Source organism: Mustela lutreola, chromosome 4 (genome assembly GCF_030435805.1).
Source record: "Mustela lutreola isolate mMusLut2 chromosome 4, mMusLut2.pri, whole genome shotgun sequence".
Taxonomy (NCBI): domain Eukaryota; kingdom Metazoa; phylum Chordata; class Mammalia; order Carnivora; family Mustelidae; genus Mustela; species Mustela lutreola.
The window spans coordinates 95,435,804-95,460,140 of record NC_081293.1 but is presented as its reverse complement, the minus strand read 5'-3'; the positions used below and the strand labels follow the sequence as shown (position 1 = coordinate 95,460,140).

The window sequence follows — 24,337 nt, the reverse complement described above, 5'->3', positions numbered from 1 at the left end:
ACAAAGGTACAAAGATAATTCAATAGAAGAAAGAAAGTGTTTCAATAATTGTGCTGTAATACCTGGACATCTATAGACCTCCTCCCCCCCCAAAAATGAACCTTGACCAAAACCTAACTCTTATAGGTTAAAATATTAAACTCAGAGTGGATCAAGGACTTAAATGTAAACATAAAGTCTTAAAGCTTTTGGAAAAAGAAGAGAAAGTTTTCAAAATCTAGGAATAAGTAGAATTTTTAGACTGGAGTCCAAAATCACAATCCAAAAAAGGAAGATCTGATAAATTGGATCTCATCAAAATTAAAAATTTTTGCTCTGCAAAAGAACTCTTAAGAGGATAAAAAGACAGGTATTTAGAACATATAAAGAACTCTCAAAACTCAACATCATAAAACAAATCAATCTAGTTAGAAAATATTCAAAAGCTATCAACAGACATTTCACTGAAGAGGATATCTGGATGGCAGAGAAGCCATTCATAAAAAGATGTTTAACATATATTTAGCCATCAGAGAAATACAAATTAAAAATATAATGTCACTATATACCTCAGAATGGCTAAAATAAAAGTCAGTGATAACACTAAAGAACAGTAATGCTGGCAAGGATGTTGGAGAAACTGAATTACTCATACATTGGGTACCACTGATACAGCTTCACTGGAAAACACTTTGTTTCTTGAAGAATTTCTGTAAAAGTCATGCACTGTCATGTCACCCAACAACTGTACTCTTCAGCATTTATCTCATTTTCATAGACATGAAAAATTATGTTCATACAGTATCCTATAGATACACAAATGCTTATAGCAGCTTATTTGTAATGGCTCCAAATTGGAAACATCCCAGATATCCTTCAACAGGTGAATACTTAGACTGTGGTATGTCCACAGCATGCAGTATTACTCAGCAATTAAAGATGAAATTACTGGTAGATATGGTAACCTGGATAAATCTCTAGAGAATTTGACTGAGTGAAAAAAAGCCAGCCCTAAAAGTTTACATACCATATGATTCCATTTGTAACAAACATTATTGACATGACAAAATGGCAGAATGGGAGGGAAGAATCACTTTTCTTCCAGGTGTTAAGGAAGGGAGAAGGGAGGCGGGTGTGTTTACAAAAGTTAGCACAAATGATCCTTGTCCTGGTAGAATCGGTTCTGTGTCTTAATTGTGGGGATGGATACATGAAATTATACATGTGATAAAATTGTATAGAACTAAATACACATACATGTATGAATACAGGTAAAAACGGGGAGATTAAGATTGTGGATTGCATCTATGTTGTGATATAGTTCTCACTATAGTTGTTGCAACAGTGGGGGAAACTAGGTACAGGATAAAGGACTCTGTATTACTTTCTCTAACTGGATGGGGTTCTGCAGTTACCTCAATAAAAATTTCTGTTGAAAAACATCCCCTTTTACACTTCTACTTAGAAAAAGCTGACCTCCTACTGCTTACATCAGATAAAATTGCTTTAAGGTAAGAGCCAAAGGCTCACATTTTTACAGAGATGGAGAGGAAACATAGACGAGGAAGTAAGCAAGGAGAGAAACAAGGAGTGGTGAGGTTTGGGCTGAATTACAGAATGCGTAGGGTGTAAAAAAAAAAAAAAGCAGCTATCAGTGTTGGCTCACATTGGTCACATGAGAATGGGGCCCAGAGTTGCCACATCTGATTCCCCAGAAAAGGTGAAATCTGCATTTTACATGAAATCTCAATTGATTTGATATATTTTATATTTTTAAATAATTTTGAATTTATAGAGCGTTATAAAAGGTACACAGAACTGTTGTATACACTTTACCTAGGTTTTCCGATTACTTTATCATTCTCCCTGTCCATCCATCCATGCATCCACCCAACCATCCATCCATCCATCTGTCCATCCCATGCACTTATTACCTCTCTAGTGCACAAAAAGGACACTTTCCTACAGAGCCACAGTTCATCCATCAAAATCAGTGAATGATCGTCAATCCTCTATTATCACCTAATTTATTACAAACCCTGAATTTGCCTGTGATAAAGCTTTTGGTCTGAGAAAGACCCTGTTAAGGGAAGGAAAAGACAAACTACAGACTGGGAGAAATTATTTTCAACATATTGTTCGCTTATGTTCTTCAAGGTCCGGGGCCATTCCACAGTCAGATTTGCATTTAGTTGTCAAGTCCCATTAGTCTCTTTAAAATTGAAGATGTTCTTCAGTTTTTTCTTGTCTTTCATGATCTTCAGATCTTTGAGTACAGAGCAGTGTTTAATTGTAGAATGTCCCTTGACTTGGGTTTGCCTGATCATCTCTTGTGTTAGCTTCATGTGACCCTCTGTGGCAGGATCTTCCTGGTGTTTGATATCAGGGCACACATGATTCTGATTTATGCCTTTACTGTGGATGTCAACTTTTATCACTTGGTTAGAAAGAGGCTGTCTGCTTGATTGCTCTAGTCCTTAGTTTTAAATTCATAAGTAATCTTAGAAGTATTTTGTGGAGATAGATTTTAAGACGATGATTGCAAAATAGTGATTTTTTCCCAATTCCTTCTACATTTACTACTTAACATTCTGCTCCATGGTAAAAAATGTTCCCTTCTCTTCCAATTAATTAATTGTCTTTGTATGGACTTAGAGATTCTTATTTCATTCAGTAGGTTATAAAACATTATTACTAGTCCTGGGGCGTCTGGGTGGCTCAGCGCCTGGTTGGCTAAGCCTCTGTCTTCTGCTTGGGTAGTGATCTCAGGGTCCTGGGATTGAGTCCCGCATCAGGCTCTCTGCTTAGTGAGGAGCCTGCTTTCCCCTCTCTCTTGGCTTGACTCTCTGCCTACCTGTGATCTCTGTCAAATAAAAAAATAAAATCTTAAAAAAAAAAACCCAAACAATAAGTTTGGTATTTTTAAAGATTTTATTATTTGACAGTTTATTTATTTATTTATTGACAAGTAATAAACTAGTACTTTTGAAGCACAATTGCACTTCCCCAATGGGGGAACTGCTGGTAGTGACTTCTGTGTCCCCATTATTCTTTGAAAATTTCTTTTTTTAACGTTTTGCCACAGAATGTTCTAAGTTCATGTTGTGCTTGCCCTACCCAGCCTTCAAATGAGTTGTTTCTTTAAAGAGTCCTGGGTTTGTTGTCTTCTTAAGTGGAGAATGGCATTTAGAAACTAGGAGCTGAGTGCTGGCTATATTCTTTGGTTCTAGGGTATCATGCTTGTAAGTCCTCTAACTGAACAGAATTGCACACATGTATTCATAACATACTCTGTGTTTTTTTTCATCTATTTATCCGAAACCATGGCATCTCTAATTACAGTTCAGTATCTCCTGCTTTGGGTCTTCCCTTTGTTCATATTTATATTTCCTTTATTGAGAGTGATAAATCTGGCTTCCATTATTCCTAGTATGTATTTATTTGTGCAATACCTTTACGGTAACTGGTCTCCTGATAATGTGTACCATCTCCTCATCTCCTGTGTTGTACCAGTCAAAAGTGTTCTCTGCTCCTTCACTCTTGGCTGATTCACATTGGCCTGCCCTTTTCTCCTCCCCTCTTCTCTACGCATGTTGGCCAAGACTCATCAACCACTTGGCATACCCCTTGTGTAGAGGTATGCCTGCTTAGAGTTCTCTGTCCTGGCTTTTGGCACCGGACTTCAAGAGTTCTTCCCTTATCCTCACTGACTTTGACTGTGCACCAGTGGAAATAACTAAGTTATTAAATGTTGGCATCTAATTCAGTTTCATAATGGAGCCCACAAAAATATTCATGTCTACGGAATGATTCCTGGGCTACATCATACTAAATGTATAAGCAGTACTATACATACAAGTATACTATATGATTAACATTATTAATATCCCGAAGGAAAGGTAGCAGTTAATATAGTCTGTTAACTTATTGGAGTGTCTTCTTTTTAGACTTTAATAGAATGACAGTTATTAATTAAGAAGATGTGGTTTGTTTGTATTGTCCCTAAAGAATTAAAATGTGGTTCCTGCCACCTTCTCAGGAATTCCTAGTAAAAAATGTAGTAATACATTTCACTGGGTGGTAGAATTGGCCCTAATGATCTTGGCTCCATTGTGGCTGCTGAAGGAAGTCACAGAAGAATTCTCCACCCTGGGATGAAGGCTCACTCATCTCAGAGGAGCCCTGTGCTAATTACAGGTTTGTTACTCATTGAGCATTTCTCTCCTATTGTCTGGTTTTAATACTTCCACTTAAACTGAGCATTATTTCATGTTCTGTATTTGAGAAAAGAAGTCATTTGTTCAGGGCCAGGAAGAGGTAGAAAAGTAAAATGTTTAAGTTGTATTAAGGCAGAAATAGCAGAACTATTTAAGATCAAAGAGGTCAAACTATTTGAAATGCAGTTATGATGTTCATGACATTTGTTAATGGTGTGATATTAAGGATGAGCTATGAGGCTGATTGCCTTCACATCCAGTTTATTGCCCACTGTTTGATATCTTGTAGCAGAATACAAGGTTTAAATTAGTCAGACTTCTCTTTGGGTCCATTATATAACAGACAAGTCTGCCAAGTGGAGAGAAAGCAAGTCTTTTGATTCTTGGTGAAGGCCTGTCATAAGTGGACATGGCAGACCAGCAGGACAGAATTCTGGTGACATTTCAGCAAAGAGTGTATAAGAAAAGTCCTACTGAAAGTTGTGGCTCATGAAACTTCTCCAACAGAGAATGAATAGTCTGTAGATCATGAAGACAACATAGATATGAGGTGGTGATAAGTTTCCATTTCTTTTAATGAAATCAAATAAAGCAAGAATGATATGTGGAGCAGTAAGTTCTACTCAATCTGCACCCGAGAACATCTCTACCAATAGCTCTATCTGTTATTCAAAAATATGTCTGACTCCATACCTACATTCTAACTCATTAAAATCCATGATCTTCTGTCTGGAGTAATTTCCTTAAGTTAGCCTTTTAAGAATATGTATTTTCATGACTTAGAGAAAATTCTGCTTGCTTATTCTTGGTCTTTATTCAGTCCTCTGTTTTGTAGGACATAAATTATTTGTAGCTACAAATTGCCTTGGGCTTCTTCTCACATTCAGAGCATTAAACCTTTCTTTAGTCATACCCTGATTTGATCCCAGTGTCCCATGTAGTATTTGGCCCATACATCCTATCTGTGATGCAAGTGGCTTTTCTCTGTAGCACCCTATTGGGGAGATAAATAGGAATCCAGGTGCTCTGGTGCAGTGAAAGGCAGAAAGGAAGCTGGTGGAGTGAATAGTTGGTGGTCCATATCTAACAATATCATTTAGGGACTGAACTTCTTACTTCCAAGTTCTTCTTCTACTTCCATTTCCCCCACTTGCAAGTGCTTCCCTGCAATTAAATCACCCTTGCCTGACCTGTCATGTCCATGTGTTCCAATCCCACCTTCTCTTATAGTCAACTGACAAGTATTTCCTGCATGAGGTCTTTCCATTCTCCTCAGTCAGCATCTTCCTCTATAGACTCCTGTAGTACATCTTTTATAGTTCATCTGGTAACTCTTGTTCGATTTCTCTTATATGACAGTATATCCATGTCCTCATTAGATCATGAAATATTTAAAGGAAGACACCCTGTCTTAGTCATTTAAAAAACTTCCGTGCCCTCTAGCACCTATTAAGTAGGTACTTAGTAAGTACATGGCTCTTTTTTTTTTTTAAGATTATATTTATTTATATGACAGAGAGAGAGAGATCACAAGTAGGCAGAGAGGCAGACAGAGAGAGAGAGGAGGAAGCAGGCTCCCTACTGAGCAGAAAGCCCGATGTGGGGCTCGATCCCAGGACCCAGGTCAGGCCATGGCCTGAGTCAAAGGCAGAGGCTTAACCCACTGACCCACCCAGGCACCCCAGTACATGCCTCCTTGTCATGCATATTCTCTGTCTTTACTTTTTGTCTTAGATATTCCATGCCTCCTCATTCATTCAGTATCAGAGCCCTTCTTCATTGTCATTTACTTTTCCTATTTTATCTTAATTTTTGGCAGCAAAATAGTCCCTGGAGAATGTCTGATATGGCCTTGAATTGATTCCAATCTGGATTATCAAGACTAGAGCAAAGCTTTGGCCCCTCTCTGGAGGAGAGTTCTATGCTAATTCCATGCTACTTCATAAATATCAGCTGGCACATACATTATTTTCAGTGTTCCAAGAGCCTTGTGTATATTTACTAACTTAATATAATAAATTATGCAGAAGGATGTTTTTCAGTCCTTGAATCCCAGTTATGTTTTCCAATTTTAGGTTGTTTTTTTTTTTTCCATGTATTGTATCTTGGAGCAAGTTCATTCTTCACTGATAGGACAGTGTTTTCACCACAGAGCATTAATACATTGAAGTGATACCAGTTAATTGCTTCTGAGAAGCTTAATTGTTGAGTCTTTTTGAATTTATGGGTTTCCATTAAAGTTTAAACTCAGTGACCGCACAATATTCTATAAAAGAATTTGTGTGTGTCTACATCTCTTGAAATAAAGTTTCCCTAGAGATACTCCTAGTTCTAGCTAACTTTAAGTTCCTGTGAGAATTCTGTAATACCCAAAACCATCTAATTGAACATAATAATAATTAAAAAAAGAAAAGCAAGGGAATGACAACCTTCAGGAATAGTGAAGAGAAGGTGGTAAGTACGGAGCACAATGGTTTAAAAACTTACTTTTATAATTCTGTATCTTAAGCTGTTTGGGTATACAAATATGTATTTTACTGTTAATCTTTTAAGTGTGCATATACCAAAAAAAAAAAAAAAAAAAAACCAACCCAAAACAAAGAACAAAATCATCTTAGTGTGCAAATATTTTCCAAAACTTAAAATGTTTCCTGTTAATATCAACATTCAAGATATTTTGGGGCGCCTGGGTGGCTCAGTGGGTTAAGCCGCTGCCTTTGGCTCAGGTCATGATCTCAGGGTCCTGGGATCGAGTCCCGTGTCAGGCTCTCTGCTCGGTGGGGAGCCTGCTTCCCTCTCTCTCTCTGCCTGCCTCTCCATCTACTTGTGATTTCTCTCTGTCAAATAAATAAATTAAAAAAAAAAAAAGAAATTTTGTAGGTTGATAGATGCATGTTTGGAACAATAATATGTAATTGTTTAGACATCCATCTGCCTTACATTTATTAAGTGTCTTCTTCTTCTTCTCTCTCTCTCTTTTTTTTTTTTTTTTTAAGTGTCTTCTTGCCAGGAATGTATCTAGGTCTTTGGGAAACTTCAGTGAAGACAAAGATCACTTCGGTTGTGGATCTCATATTCCAAAACACAGAATCAGACAATAAGCCAAACATCATAAATAAGATTACAGGGCAACTGGGTGGCTCAGTGAGTGGAGTGGCTGACTTTTGGTTTCAGCTCAGGTGGTGATCTCATGGCCGTGGGATGGAGCCCTGCATCAGTCTCTGTGCTCCGCACAGACTCTCTGTACTCAGCTTGAGATTCTGTCCCTCCCTTACCTTTGCCCCTCTCCCATTTCCCCATTCACTCTCTCTCTCAAGTAAATAAATTAAATCTTTAAAAAATAAATAAACACATAACATTGTCGTCTAGAAAATGATGAGAATTATAAAGAGAAAAACAAGTTTTTTTGTGTAGGTAGAGAATACCTAGAGCAAGGTGAAGGGTATCAGAAAGCTTGGAAAACAAAAACAAGTTTCAAGTTTTGCTTTAAAGAAGGGCAAGTAAATAAAACTGTAGTTTGGGGGAGGACGTTGGGTCAAGCGAACATTTTTCTTAAGATTGCAAAAATACGTGTATATTAGTGGGACTCATTTAGTATAGCAGGAAAATGCGATGAATCACAGAAAAAGGGAAGAACAGCTGACTCATGTCCTTGAGTATGCAGGAGGACATAGGATCTTGTACACAGATGGAGGGACGGCCATGGGTACCTCATCGAAGGTAATAGGCAATAGGCAAGACAGAGCTTCCCTGTGGATAAGTGTATATTTGAAGCTCTTCTTGGCTGACCGAATACATAATTATTGAGTGTCTGCTATGCCCAAAGTAATGGAAGCAGAATGATAACCATGTCGGTCGTCATTCTTGTCTTTGTCAAGCTGGTGGTCTAGGGTGCAAAAGTCCTTTTTCTTTTTAAGCAGTTAAAGTAGTAATTTGCACAGGAATGTGCAAAAATACAGATACCCATAATGCATTTGGCTATCCTGGTTTCACCGCTTAACATTACACACTAGTTTACTCTCACTCCAGTTGGTATTCTGAGAAAAAATGATTTCTGCACCTTCCCATACTCTCATTTCCAACTAGACTCTAGCTTGATGGGTGTCTATCAGTTGTTGCTGCAAAGGTTCTCACTCTAGTGCAAATCACAGTGTGCTAAATATCCATGAAAGTGTTAGTGCTCAGCTATGAGACTCTTAGTTTACCTGATTTAGATGTAGTACATTCAGTGTATGGCGAAGAGCAAGGGAATACAATCCTGGCCACTAAGTCCCTAGTTAAGACTGGCAGCTTCCTTGGTAATATTGTTTTAATGGAAAATATGTGCGTATAGTCTCGATTTAGAGTCCTTTCTTGATAAGTATATCCCACTATGATTGCCAATTTAGTTGACTTCTGTGGAAGGGAACAGAGAGTTGAAACATGTAGGTGTCAAAAGAACAGATTGGCCCTTGCTCTACAAATTCTCCTATATTTCTCTAGAGTCTCTCTTTTATTTTCTGATACATCCATTCATCCTCCACTATTTTGCTCATTGACTTTTAAAGAGCAAGACATATTTATCTGCTTCCTGTGACTGTTCAGGTGTTGCTGTCCATAGTGCTAGACGGGAGAAAGAAAACAAAAACACGCATTGGAAAACCTGCCTGTCTTTTATCCTCTTTACTCTTATTTGTCTTATTACATCTATAAGAATATCTCTTTAGGGGGTGCCTGGGTGGCTCAGTGGGTTAAGTCTCTGCCTTTGGCTGAGGTCATGATCTCAGGGTCCTGGGATCGAGCCCCGCATTGGACTCTCTGCTCGGCAGGGAGCCTGCTTCCCCCTCTCCCTCTGCCTGCCTCTCTGCCTACTTGTGATCTCTTGTGTGTCAAATAAATAAAATTTATAAAAAAGAATATCTCTTTAGGTATGGCATAGTATATAAATGAGAAGGTTTAGTTGAAACCTCACCAAAATTTGCCTTAACTACAGACCCTCCAGGTTTCAGTTCGTGCTACTCCCTGTGGTGCCTGGTGCCCAGTTAAGAAATCTCTTCCAGAGGAAGCTCTTTGTGTTATCACTCTGATGGTTTCCTTTCAGGTATCCTGTGTTATTAGCTTTAACTGTATTTTCCCTCACTACATTAATTAACCCTGCGAACGGGGGAGGATTTCGTATCCCATTCCTCAGCCTTCAGTTAGAGACCAATTCCGTATGTCTTCTACTTCCCCTTGTGAAATAAGCTTATTATCTAGTTTGGTTGCTCCTTGCTGAATGATGCCCAGATTGATTGCATTGTTGTATAATGGGATGCAGAGAATAAGGCACATCTCTCATCCGAGCCCAGGAAGGCTGTCTGAAGTGGTCGTGAAAATCTGCCTGGATGTGGGGCAGTTGATTTTCAGGTTTGCACCAGTATCATTTGCTCCCATTGTCTGTGATTCTCTCTCATAAATCATCCTGTACCCTCATGCAGACTGTGCATTGGGGTTGCAGCCTAATTGACAGAAGTATTGGAAGGGATGTCTGATGCTGATGGACTGAAACCCAGAGCTGCTGTTTTTTGTTTTTTTATTTTTTTAACTGTCTTTTTGGCCATCTTACAATAGATACATCAACACACTGAATGTCAAATACACTATTGACACAGTGACAGACTACATTAGATGTTTCTGAATAACTGTCAGGATCACCTGGAGGCCTTATACCAATACTGACTCCTGGCTCCCCATCTGAACTTCCACACCAGCTCTAAAGAGCCATCAGATGGTGTAGCAACCTGTATGCATGCCTGAGATCATACCAGTATAGTAAAGGCAGTGACTTCCTTAATTGCACATCTATTTGAATATGTCCTTAACCTAGACAACTATAAGAATCTTCTAAGGAGCTTGAAGAATTGACATATTTCCAAGTCACCTCTGGGTGGCTTAGGTAAAAGCAGTGATGAAGTGTTTCTATTATGAAGCCTTCCCACAAGCAGGCTTAGACATCCACAAAGTGTTTTGCACAAAACCCCGTCTCTCTTGATTCTCCTGGAAGTCCACAGTTATAATTCTGCTTTGTGTATTAGAAAACTGAATATGTGTCACAAAGCTTCCATTTTGAGCATGAACCTGATGATTCTTTTGGCATTGCTGTTCATGCTGTCTCATTTCCTTACAGTTATTTATCATAGTGACTTGATTTTTCTCATATCTGATGTTAAGTCACTCTTACATATCTATGTAAATTATTCTCATGCATTTTAAGTTCCTCTATTATTGCAACATTTAAAGCTATCACAAAAATCTTTCTGAAAAATAAAATTATGTATTTGAATCTTAGGAGTACAAATAAAGGCAGCATTCTAAATTCCCAAGCAGCTTGTTTTGGGGAGGTTTTGCATATTCCTCATGAAGATACTCCTTTGTAATACAATATGTAACAAAACTTAGGTCAGTCAAACATCTATGAAATACCTACTCTTTGTAATTTCTCTTTCTCTCTCTTTTTAAATATTTTATTTATTTATTTGACAGAGAGACCGTGAGAGCAGGAACATACGTAGGGGGAGTGGGAGAAGCAGGCTTCCCAACGAGCAGGGATCCCAATGTGGGACTCGATCCCAGGACCTGGGGTCATGACCTAAGCAAAGGCAGATGCTTAATGACTGAGCCACCCAGGAGCCCCAGGTTAGATTTCACCCAGAAATCTAACCCATTTAGATTTCCTCTCTCTTTTAAATCTTTTGCATTAATATCTGCCAAAAGAAAAAAAAAATTGAAACAGAGAAATTTTTCTATCAAGTCAATGTTAGGGTCTTAATGATGGCTCCTGTTAACTACAAAGAGCTTAAAGCAAGGAAACAAAAATGTAAATTTTAGAGACCCTCCTGCATTTACCTTTGAAAATCTGTTCCTCTTGAAAATATTTTGTAGAATAATCATAGTAATATAATAACGTCCAGTTTTTATGGAATGCGTACTGTGTGCCTGGCTCTCTTCTGGTATTTTCCATAGATTATCTCCCTTGGCCTTCATGATAGCTCTTGAAAGTAAGTACTGTTATTTTACTGATGTGATGAGGAATCCTAGGCCTAGAGAAGTAAGGTGGTTTGCTCAAGGTTGCAGTTAAAAGTAGTAGAACTCAGATTTTAAAACAGGTCCCAGAAACCACCCGTCTAACCACTGTGCTACATGAAACCATAGAATATACTCTGGGAATTGTGAGCTTTTGAGCAAAACAAGTGAACAGTTGGTATTTTAATTTCAAGATTAGGACTATATCATGAGAACACAGAAAACAGTGTCTTGCATTAAATTATTGTCACTGATCAACAGCTGATTCTTCATGGACAGCCTCAGCTGTTATCCATGCATTTGTAGACTGGGGACACAGAGGTGGAGGAGGCCAGTGAGGCACGTGGGCTCTGGAGGCAGATTATGGAGTCTGAATCATGCAGACTCCCCAGGCTCTGGTACACATGTTCCTTTCTACCAGCAGTAGGATCTTTGGGCAAGTTGCTCAGCCTCTGCGTCTCAGTCTTCTCTTTGGTGAAAGTGTGCTGACTTCAGGGAGTTAATTTGAGGATCATGATTTAATTGGACTGTGGACCTTGGGACAGCATCTGGAACAAAGGGACCACTGAGTGTTAGACTTTGGGATTGTGTTGCTGAACTATGAACTTGCTTTGAGAATATCATCATGGGCTGAATTGTGTACCCCTAAATTTATATATTGAAGTCCAGGACACTTCAGAGTTGTGACTATATTTGTAGACTGGGACATTAGAGAGGTAGTTAAGATTAAATGAGATCATCTGGGTGGGTCCTAATCCATTATGACGGATGTCTTTACAAGGCACAGGACAGACACCAAGGATACATGCAAACAAAGGCCACCAGCCTGTAAGCCATGGAGTGAGGCCTCAGGAGAAGCCAAACCTACCAATCCCTGAAAATCCCTTGGACTTTCAGCTACCAGAACTGTGAAGAAATAAACTTCTATTGTTAATACACGCAGTTTGTGGTATTTTGTTATGGTAGCTCTAAAAAACTAATATATCAAAAATGGAGTTTTAGGAACATTCTGCATATTATACTGTGACTAGCATAATGATTGACAGGGCACCCCCTTCCCTCTCATTAATACATCTCATTAGTAACTTGACAGAGGAATTGCTTTTCTCATACTTTTACAGCCTGTCCTGTTTGGTCACAATGCAACGTTGTAGACATCCACACCCACAGAAAGGGACATTGAACAATAAGCCATTGTTGGGGTGGGAGTCTCGTGGAGTTTCCCTGAATTTCTGTGTTGATTTCCTCTCCACTATATTAAATACTGTGCTCCAGGTATTAAGGCCAAGGTTGAAAAAATGTTTATATAATAGTCCTAAAGCACCTTACGAGTCACATGTACACACTCACACATGTGCATACATGTACAGGAAAAAAAATGGGACGGCTTTTCAGGGATCACAAACTCAATTGCCTAACAGCAATAAAGCATATCTTCACGTTGTATCCAGCCTGAATGTGGTGACTTTAATAGTTCTAACTAGGCACTTAGGTCCCGTTACACACATGGGTTAGCTTACCGTAAGACCAGAATAGAGTTCTACTTGAACTCAAGTTAGTGGGCTTGAGGGAATTCTATGGAAAATTTGTATAAGGAATTACTAGTAGCTAGATTATTGGTTTTGTTGAAAGGTAAAGAATATATTTGATTTGTTTTTTAGATTGTAAATATTCTTGGAATTGCTGACAAGGGGAGTTGGAAATTGGGCCAGGAATCTGGGATGAAATTGTGGAAGCTGAGATGTTCTCTGCTGTCTGTCACATGTCCCTGTACCCTCTTACCCTCCACTGCCATCAATGCAGATTTCAAAACCCATTTAGATTTCCTCTCTCTTTTAAATCTTTTGCATTAGTATCTGCCAAAAGAAAAAAAATTGAAATGGAGAAATTTTTCTATCAAGTCAATGTTAGGGTCTTAATGATGGCTCCTGTTAACTACAAAGAGCTTAAAGCAAGGAAACAAAAATGTAAATTTTAGAGACCCTCCTGCATTTACATTTGAAAATCTGTCATCTTCCAGTATAAGTACATCTCACTTGTCATAGGGAAAGAGCTCTGTTTCTTCACAGACCAAGAGTGCCTTTAGTGTTCAGTGGCCTAACGTTATCTTTAATCATAAGTGGATTCAGATTAGTCATCTGTTAATCAAGATGACGATTGTGGCCTTATTAAACTTCATCTCCTTGATAATCTAATTTTCTTCTAAGCTTCAAAAATGATAAGAAATCTTATTAGCATTGCTTTTTAGATTGAGTTAACCTGTCTGAACTCTGAGAAATTGGGCCAGTTTTAACTCGATAATGTTACTTAGCCTTTTCATCAGAAAAATGTCAGGAAAGGCCAAAAATAATAATGTGACTATGGGAACTTCTATAGGCTCATGATCACAGATGAGATGACAGGACTTAACTTTGTGAAATCATAACTTTGTGACATTATATCTCTTCAGATCTAACTCTTATATGTCAGTACTGTTGGCTTTCTATCTGAGCGTCAAATCACAATTTCTGAAAGGCAAGTTAATGAAAATATTTCTGTAATGTATGTGGTGTCTTCTTTCTCCCGTCCATCCTTTCTTTTTATGACAAAAGTTACCTATAAATGTAAATTAGTACTACACTCACAACATTTTAACAAGTCAGCTCAGAAAGCCCTTGGCTGTTTAATAGGTAATGAATGCCTATTGTTTAAGGTATTTGGCTAGATTTGCATAACCCTATGAGTAATATCCACTAGATTTGGTTTTGCAAGCACAGTAAGGGCCATAATGATTCACACCCTTGCGCAGGGGTATCATATACATGGTGGTATGTGGGCATGCCCTTGAATTTTCAGTAATTGCTGCCCTAAGTGTAGTTCCTTAGAAATTATTCATTCATTCTATGCATTGTATCTACAATTCAATCAAATTAATGCCTCAACTGAGGCTTCTTTGGGCAGAAGTAACAGGATTAAAGGTAAGCTAAGAAAATTATACCTCTTTATGGCTTCTGAAGTTCTAAGTGTAAGTATTAACAAATATTGATATATTTTTAATGCTTCAGAATTTAGCATATCTAAACAACAAACAGCTTAACTCATTAATCATCAAACGTCATTCACCACAGCTAAATGCAGCCTTGTTTTAAACCCCAATGCCTTATAGGATTTTGAGACACTACTGAGTTTTGGAGTCTGTGGTAGTTCTTCTTACTAGGGACTTGGCTCAGTTTGAAGGAAATACGTTTAAAAGTCATCTGTTCACTTAGCAGAGTGCAGTAGGAAACTTTGATGCAGTAATGGCCCTTTGATACTATCTAGGTTAAATCTTTGTTTGAAGAATGGGGCTGTCCCAGGTGCTGAAGAGAGACTTCAGATGAAATCTATCCAGGAGCAGCATGTCTGGGACCCCCCTCGTCCAACACCCCTCCCCCCTCGCCTCCCCCATCTACCCCAAGACATATATACAAATAATTAAGAAATTGGTTCTACTGAGGACCAATCTGATGTCAAACAATTTGAAAACAGATTTAATTAATATAGAATGTAATTTCTTTTTATTGAGTAAGACAGATATCTGAAACCTTCCGTGTTTGTGTGCCAATGTTCTTTCTCTAACTATTTCTCTAACTATTTAATTAGATTTTAAGTTTCACTCTAATCCTCGGGGGAGGATGTGGCTCTCCTGAGTAGTGCTTACAGAAGGAATGGAAGAAAGGAACAGCTTTAAGATATCACTTAGCAAAGGAATAAACAGATTTTTTTTTTTTTTTGACTAAAGGCAGTGATTCTCAGACCTTTGTAAGATTTTAAAACCATGTGTACTTTTTGCATGCCTGTTGATTTTTTTATTATCTCCATGATGAAACCCAAAATGACCCTGTCTTGTTTTCCAGGACAGCTGGGAAGCAGGGAACTAGGGAGACTCTTTCGTTCTCCTTAGCCTTACAAGAGTGTGACACCCAAGGGAGTGTGTGGGTAGAAGTAGCTTTAATGAGAAAGGAAAAGCAGGCCGACTCCCTTGGGCTGTGTGGGAAGAAAGTGAGGCCCGGCATTGTCTGGGCTGGAGAAGCAGCAGCTTCTGACACTGATAAATGATTCAACTGAAAAAATAAATGAAGAACCTTCAGCATCAGAGCCACATTATTATCCTATGTGCCAGGGAAAGGAATGTTGTAGGCGAGAATCCTTAGATCTTGTCCGAGGAGGAGTATTAGTTGGCAATCAGACAACTTAATTATAATAGAATCACTTGGATTCATCTTGCCTTGAGCCCTAGGGAGAATGTGCCCACAAGTTAGAGTAATAATTTCATTTTACCTTATAGAGTACAACTTGAAGGATTCAAAGGGAGAACATACTCATATAGTTGTAGATGGTATAATTTTGGATCTGTTTTCTGTGCAATACATAATTCAAGGCTGAATTACTGAAATGGTAATTTCCAGAGGAATATGAAACAAATTTTAGATGCATTGAAATCTGAGCTTTGGTATAAGAATTTATTTCTAATTTAAAGCCTCTTTGTGATTCACATAGAATAATGATGTTAAGAAAATTTTATTAGGCAGTTGGTTCTGTAGAACTACTACTTTGTGGCATATTATAGGTGAGAAATTTCTCTCCAGAGCCTTTTACCTTTTTGATTCAGGCAGAATTTTAGATGATCTTCAAGGTGGTTATTACCAAATGATTTATGAACCTTAAATAATCATGAAGAAAAATTAAGAATTTCAATAATTGGAAAAGAAGAAAGTTATTTAAATCCGACTTTGAGTTTATCTGCTTAAATTGAACTCATCTGTTTAAGCCATTATTGTCTAATTTGAACCATCTGCCCCTCTTAGATACCTAAAAAATTTCTTCTGGGATTCTTATTTCATTTTTTAAAAAAATGTTCATTGCTTCCCTTGGGCTAGGGGAATGCAGTGTCTGGAGTGAAGCCTGAATTTATTTTATGCTCTCTCTTTTTCAGAAAGAAAAGGCAATTGTGGGATTAGATTGACATGCTGTATTTCTTAAACATTTGGGAAAAGAGTATCCTTCCCCACTATTTTTTTGAGATTTCCAGAAACCCTGAATGATCATGGTGACTCATAACCAACTGGCTTTGTATGGCTTTCTGAGGGGAAAGCAGACTCCTAAGTTAAAGACAAGCTCTTCCTAGCTCGCTTGCACACTTACTGGGAAGTACCATGATGGGTGGGACTGTAGAGCCCTGAAGTGGACAGGTGAAAACAGTGGATGTTTGTGCAGTTCTGCATTTAATCTCTGTGTAGGTCTTCTTTGTACATCATAACAGGTGGCTTAGTGGTTTAAAAGAATGGTTTCTTCTCCCTTTGCTCAACTCCGCCCTCAGTAAACTGATGTTCCAGAGAGATTCTTTAGGTGTATTTTGTCTCTGTCTGTGCTGTAGATAGACCATTAAGAATATTTTTGTTCGTTTGTTTGTTTTTTGTTTTCTTTTAAATCTAGCTTGTGATAGTTAGCCTTAACATATTTCTGGATAGTGCAGCAAAACAAGAGAAATGTAGAGTTTTGATTTTAAACCATGTGGAGACATTCTGTATACTAGATCATGTAGAAAAATAGTCTCATCCAGAAGTCCTTTTGGGGTCTAGTCATAATCTTAAACACTCCTTTTCAGAGTTTCTTTGTATTAATCACTGTCTATCTTTAAATGTGGTGAGCATTTTCTTTACTTTGTATCCCCGAATACTTGGAATGGTTATTGCAGAGCTAAATGTAACCTGCTTTGCAATGCACTTTTTATTTCGATACTTCAGTTCCTCTACTAGATTGCAATTTACTGAAGGCAGTAGGGTTTTTTTTTTTCCCCCTTCATACCTACCCCCTTTTTTTGCTCAATGCTAACACATGCTTGTTGAATTGAATAGGACTATTATTGTTGCTATTTCATTAATTACCAAGGTGGAGTCCTTCTGTGTGCTAGCTATCTGCAAGTTTATTAAATGATTGTGCAGTTAAAATGTCTATTTAAAAAATGTTTCCAATTGCCCTAGTACCTACCCTTTCTGAGCCCACTGGATTTAGTATCTACTTTCCACAAGGAGGATTCTTTGCCTGAGGCCTTTCTCTGGTATCCCCCAGGAGCAGCCCTCAACCTGGTGGCTAATCTGGCTAATCGGAGTTGATGAGTGAATGTCCCACTTCAGTTATCTGAAGGGGGTCTGACACTGTCTTCCAGAGCTCGCCAGTGTGGACAGACTGAGGCTGGGCTGCCCACCCTGGTAACTTGCTTATCATGTACCATGTGTGTACCGCTGCCTGCCTCATTTCTCCACTGCTGGCAATCTCATTTTAGTCTCAGAGTTTCTAATTCTAATCCAAACCAAAACAAAGATTTTATGTCAAAATTTATGATTTTCGATGGTCTCTATTTTGGTGATGCCAAATAATAATATAACACACAACACAAATGAGGTTTAAAGATTTCTAGTGGCCACATTTTATAAACTAGAAAGAGTGAAATTCATTTTAATAATGAATGGTGAGGGAGCAGAAGTTAGTGGAAGGCAAAGCATAAGCTAACACCCTGCAGCTTCCCCTCCCCCCTACTCCTGGCTGGGATATATGGGATGTTCTTCTAGGAAGCTCCCCACTGTTTTCCTGTTATTGCTTTGCTAGAGGGAAATACAACCTTAACTTGACAAGGCAAGGTCTCTGGTACCTTGTAGGTCCTCTTTTTAGCATGTGGAAGTTCTTTTGAAAACTTCCTTTTTATTTTATTTTTTTTTTTTAATCTCCTCCAACCCCTTCTATATAATCACTTGATCCTCACAACCCCAGTGCAGTTTTTTCTGCCCTTGGGTCCTGTCCCCGTGCTTTAATAAACCACCATTTTCCACTAGAGATGTCTTAAGAATTCTTTCTTGGTCATTGACTGCAGACCTCACCCCACTGAACCTCATCTATATTCCAAAACCACATCATTAGTATATTCCAAGTATTATCATTTTACCATGTAATCGATATAAAACTTATTAATTAGAGTTTTTGCAACCAAGTCTCTGAAATCTGGTATTTTACACTTCCAGTACATCTCCATTTGGACAAGCTGCGCTGCGAGCACTCAGCTAGTAGCTAGTAGCTACCATATTGAACAGTGGGGATCAATTTCCGACTGTTGTATTCCATGCATCAACATTTAGGGACTTGCTGGCTCTTGAATATATAGGAGGCTCTCTGGTGGGTCAGTTCCCATTCTCAGCAAAATCTGACTTACCTTTACTTTTAAGCTGAATAAAATCTCTATAAATGTTTACATGGATGGGTGCCTTATTTAGTCTGTGTGTACATATTTATGGTCTTTTAAGAATGAGCTTCTGGTAATAATATCTCTGAGACTTACTGCCTTTCACGTGTTTCCATGCAAAATGTAGACAAGATTCTTAGCATCTCTGTGTTTGTGTGTCTTTCAGGCAGAAGGTACCAGGCTTCAGCGAGAACTCCGGGGCTATTTAGCAGCTATCAAAGGTAATGTGTGTGAGTTGTCTGCTGCGCGTTAAGTTACCAGGCACAGATTGTTCTTGAAATTCATGAGTGGCGGGATTAAGTGTTAATTACAAATCTGTTTGGTTTTCTGGCAAGATGCACTTGAGCACAGGTGTTCATTCCACCCACTCCCAAATTCCCATTGAAATGATAATTAGAATATACAAGGAAAAAATGTCTACTGTTATGCTGGTAACGAGGAATAAGTGCCTCCCACACCAGAGATTTCTAGGAAAGGTGTGAGATAGAGCGTGCTTGATACCTTGTTTCAGAAAAGCTGCAGTTGGTTTATATCCTAAGGGAGAGCATGTCCCAAGTGTAGAGCACTCACAGACTCACACTTCAGCCATCTAGCTGAAGGGGCAAGATACTGCAGCAGAGGGTTGTCAGAAATCATGGCCCTGGACACCTGTGACTTACAGGGATCAGCTGCACTTGCAGCCCTGTCACTGGATGGAGGCAGAGAGGCTGTGACATTGGTTCCCGGCCTCAGCCATGCAAGGCAAAGAAATGAGGTGGGTGGTAGAGGGTAGGAGAGGGCAGTCAGGTGTGCTCTGTTCTTGCCTGCTGTTCCTTATAGAGCTGCCTGCACTGAGGTAGACCCAGGTGCAATCATGGGTGTGATGGATTACAAGGCAGACTGAGATTAGTTGGGGGGAGAATGGATCTGCAAGGGGTCTTTTTTTTTTTTTTTTTTCATTCTGCCTATTTTATTTATTTACAAGTTTTATTTTCTGCAAGGGGTCTTGTCAACTAGCGAAATATCCAGGAAGAAGTAAGATCTCAAGCTCATTGTCTACTCCCTCCTTCTCAATTACAGATCTAGTAAAGAGTTAAATATGTATACAAAGACATGCCCTAAAGCACTAGAATAAAATACAGTAGACTTAGTCTCTAATTTTGGGTAATGAGGTCTTTTCAAGGCCAACCCAAAAGACAGATACCATAAAGGGAAAGATTGAAAGATTTGACCTCATAAATATATCAAACTCATATATACATTTAAAAAATTATTTTGACAACATATTTAATTTAAGTGAGCTCAGTTAGACGCTAAATGAATATCAGTTGATGAAAAGAAAAAAAAAAAAGGTAGAGCATATGAAGAAAAAGTTAGCCAGAGAAGAACCAGGAGATGGGTATTAAGTGTGAAAAAATAGTTTCAGGTTTTAAAAACGGTTTCACTTGTCCTCATGGATGGATAATCAAAGAATATTAAATCAAAAGGGAGATACTGTCATTTTTCTTCCAAATGTTTAAAGACATTAAAATGAAAAAGACCATACTGCATAGCACTGAAAAAGCTGTGAGGAGCAGACCCCTTTCATATACTGCTGCTAAGACAGCTTCCCTGAGAGCAATTTGGCAAAAGCCTCTAAATGTCATTATCTGGGGAGGACGGAGCATCCCATTAGACACAGCAGTTCCAGTTCCAAGAACTTACTCTAGTCATCTCATTGTGGGTGTGTGAAATTGTTTCAAAAATAGTGATAAGTAATGAAATCATAATCTTAAGAATAAAAGAATTTTAGTCCTAATAATAAAGCTTTAGTGAAATTGATTGATAAACTAAACTATATTTAAGCTCATATAGAACAAGCATATAATTTTAACTCTCATGATGACTCTGAGGTAGGTACTTGAATCGTCTTCATGTTATAGGTGAAAAAGTTGAGGTTAAATAGCTTTAAATAGTTAAATAGTTAAGGAAAAAGCAGAGAGGTTAAATAGCTTGTTCAGGGTCATGAACTAATAAACAGTATGGCAAAGATACATACCCTGGTCCATATGTCTCCTAAGGCAATGCTCTTTTATATATTGAAGTATAATTAACATATAGTGTTTTATTAGTTTCAAGTGTATAATAGAGTGATTCAACGATTCTATCTATTACTCAGTGCTCACCGCGATAAGTGAACTCTTAATCCCATTCATCTCTTTCCCCCATCCCCCACCCAAATCCTCTCTGGCAACCGCAGCTTGTTCTCCATGTTTAAGAGTCTGGTTTTGTCTCTTTTTTCCCCTTTGTTCATTTGTTTTATTTCTTACGCTCCATATATGAGTGAAATCGTATTTGTCTTTCTCTGTCTGACTTATTTCACTTAACACACTCCAGGTCCATCCTTGTGGCCTTTGTTTTTATATATATATATATATATATTTTTAATTTTTAATTTTTTATAAACATATATTTATATATATATATATTTAAGATTTAATTTATTTGTTAGAGAGCACAAGTAGGGGGAGCAGCAGGCAGACGGAGAAGCAAGCTCTTCACCAAGCAAGGAGCCTGAAACTGGGATCATGATCCAAGCTAAAGGCAGATGCTAACTTGGCGCCCCAAGTACAGGATTTTTTTTAAAAGATTTATTTATTGAGGTACCTGGGTGGCTCAGTTGGTTAAGCATCTGCCTTTGACTCAGATGATGATCCCATAGTCCTGGGACTGAGCCCTGCAAGGGGTTCCCTGCTCAGCGGGGAGTCTACTTCACTTCTTCCTCTGCCTCTACCTGACACTCTGCCTACTTGTGTTCTCTCTGTCAAATAAATCTGTCAAATAAATAAAATCTTTAAAAAGAGATTTATTTCTCTGACAGAGCGTGCACATGAGTGGAGGGAGGGGCAGAGGGAGAAGAAGAGGCTCTCAAGCAAGACTCCCCATTGAGTGTGGAGCCTAACGTGGGGCTCGATCCTAGGACTCTCAGATCATGAGCTGAGCTGAAATCAAGAGCCAGCTGCCTCACCGACTGAGCCATCCAGATGCCCCCACAGGATTTTCTTTATGTTGGCTGCTTTTTTTTTTCCCCAATGTTGGCTGCTTTTTTTTTTTTTTTTAATGTGGATTAATTTGTTGAATGAATGAGTGAATTCAGTCCCCTTCTCAAGTCTCTGGTCAATTTTACATCCTTAGTAGGAAGATTGCTGTTTTAAACCTTTAAGACTGGAATAATTCTTTTCCTTACTAGGGTCTAGGAGAATCCACCAAGTGAAGAGTTAGTTCCAGAGGGACACTTGGGCACCATCAAAGCAGCCTTTCAATGTTGCAGATTGTGTCCTGCTTCCACTTCTAATGTACACATTCCCATATGAAGGAGAAGGACCTTCCAGGAACTCTTCCCCAACACTTTCTGTTAACAAATCATGCTCCATAAAAGGGACCTATGTCTAAATTACTCTGGTCGCAGCTAGTTGGAATGAATTTTCTAACAGAGCATAATTACTACAGGGCCCTTAATATGTTAATATAATCTCCAGAAGCTCTATGGGTGGCCTGCATTTACCAGGTATTTGATGATGCAATGCTTTTCTCTTCTCAAAGTCATACCAAGAATTAGAGTTCCTTGGAGCACATTTTTGGGTTTTGAGGAATACAAGGAAAGACAGGGGTAGGCATTAAATAAATCATAATTTGGATTTTCAAAGGACTTTTATGGTCAGCTTTTCTAGCTTTCACAAAAAAAAGAACACTAGCTAACTAATTGTGCTGTAATGCAGATGACATTATGTAAGAAGGATATCTGGCCCTAGAGTGATGGCCCCTGGGTCTGGCCCCAGGGGCAGTGGTAGGAAGATCACCATGCTCTCAGCTACCTTAGCTTCCTCATCCATAAAGTGCTCCAGGTGCTCTCAGAAGACCTCAGATCTCTACCACTAGGACTCTGCGAAATGAAGTTACTCTTCACCTTATTATCACTGATATCTGGGTGCCATTCACGTCTGTAGCTCATTATTATTTCTACAGATGTTTAGGTAGGTCTTATGTTCTCCTTTTAACTTAGCAGCAAATGTATTGAGTCCTGTTTATGGGCACAGCGCTGTTCTTGGAGTGGAGATGCAGAGGTGAACAAAGCAGAGTGCCTGTTGTTGTGGAGCTGGCTGCAGGGAAGGGAGAAAATTAAATGAGCAGAAAGGTCACGTATACATAGTAGTACATGCTTTAACAGACGTGTGCACTATGTGCCTCACAACAGAGGACAAGAGACTTCCCCACCCTACCCCCTGAGAGACAGGAGACCAGGTTGGTCCTTCCAAGGAACTTACACTTAAATGGACCCAGGAAGGGATTATAACTAGTTATCAGGTGATGAGATATGCCGGAGACTGAGGTTGATGTTGGAAGGACTTTCTAGATAAAAGAAGTTACAGCTATAAAGGTTCAGGAAGCATGAAGAAGTTTGTGCTCTTTGGGGAATAAGTAGATCATTGAGGGTAAGCGAGAAACTGAAATGGATGAGATGTGGAAAGGTAGGAATGCTTAGGTATCCTGTCGTGTTGGGGTTTCAGTCTGTCAGCACAGAAGGGAGTCATTGCATTACTGTAGGCAAGGGAATGAGTCACATGATCTGATTAGCATTTTAGAAAAATAGTTATTGTGGTTTTGTGGGATTCAGGCTAGAGGAGATGGAGCTGCAAGTCTTCTTAAAAGTCTAGTATTTAATAATGATAGCGATAAAAGCTAACATTTATTGAGCACTTCTGTGCGAGGCACTGAATTCAGTTTTACTGTCTCATTTCTTAAAATTTCAACTGTGACCATGGCATGTAGTATCATTTAAAAATAGTGTATACTTTGGAAGACTGAGGTCTAGGATGGTTAGGTAATTTGCAGAACGTTACAGAGATGATCTGTATTAGAACCCAGATTTTAACAAAAGCTGATGGATTGCAAATAATAGTTTTAATTGTTATGACACCGTGCCTTCAGAAATGTTTTCCATAATGGTGGCTGACATTTGAGTGTTAGTTTTGCAGAACCACTTTGCTCAATGGTTTGCATGGATTATGTCATCTAATCCAAATGATAGATGATAGATGACGGATGTCCAGTTCAGGGCTGTGGCAGTGGGCATGGAAGCAAGAGACTTCATTTGAGAATCAGTCAGGACTGGTGTGCCTTGGTGACATCCTCACATTGGGAGGGTGAATCTGGGATGACTTCAGGTTTTCTAACTGGGACAACTGGGTGACGTTCATGAGGATTAGGAAGGGAAATAGGATGAGGTTTTGTCAGGAAGTTCTGAGTTTGTTTTGGGCACGTGAAGTCTGAGGAACCAGTAGCACCTCCAAGTGGAGATGTCTAGTAGAGAGCTGGAATCAGGAATCACTGATGCAGGGGTGGTGGTGGAGCCCAGACCCAGGGATAATGAACACACGAGAACTTCCTGTCCACGGAGCATGGCCCAGATGGTGACATCAGCACTTGTTAATTGTATGTGACTTGTGCGTGAGCATGACCCAGCGGGAGGGTTGACTGTCCTCAAGCCTCTCACACTCTACCTCCCCTCCCACACCGCTCTTGCTTATATATTTGGTCTCCTTAAATCTCTAGGAGAAAGATGCCCCATCCTGCTTTTCTCTGAGCCAACAGTATACTGGCTTCTGAAACAGCTTTCTTCTAAACAATGGGCTGAGCTGCCAGATACTTAACAATATTTTAGGTACTCTTGTAATGGTTTATAGATGCTGCTGGTTATTGCCATAATGTATTTTTAGCTGATGTTATTTTTAACTAAAACATCACCCTCAGGCTGTACAAAGAGCACTCTTGTAGCAGTGTAATCTCTGCAACATATCTTAGAGGGTGAAAATAGAAACTCGCAAAT

General features: G+C 38.9%; 1 protein-coding gene across 2 annotated transcripts in view; it reads left to right on the top strand.

Moving 5' to 3' along the window:
* AMPH (amphiphysin) overlaps positions 1 to 24,337 on the top strand; it is a 263,695-nt gene that overhangs the window by 115,536 nt on the left and 123,822 nt on the right. For both annotated transcript variants that reach the window (XM_059170541.1, XM_059170540.1), the window contains exon 3: positions 18,659 to 18,713. In XM_059170541.1, the coding sequence (XP_059026524.1) occupies positions 18,659 to 18,713 (55 nt within the window). The remainder of the gene's footprint in view (positions 1 to 18,658; positions 18,714 to 24,337) is intronic.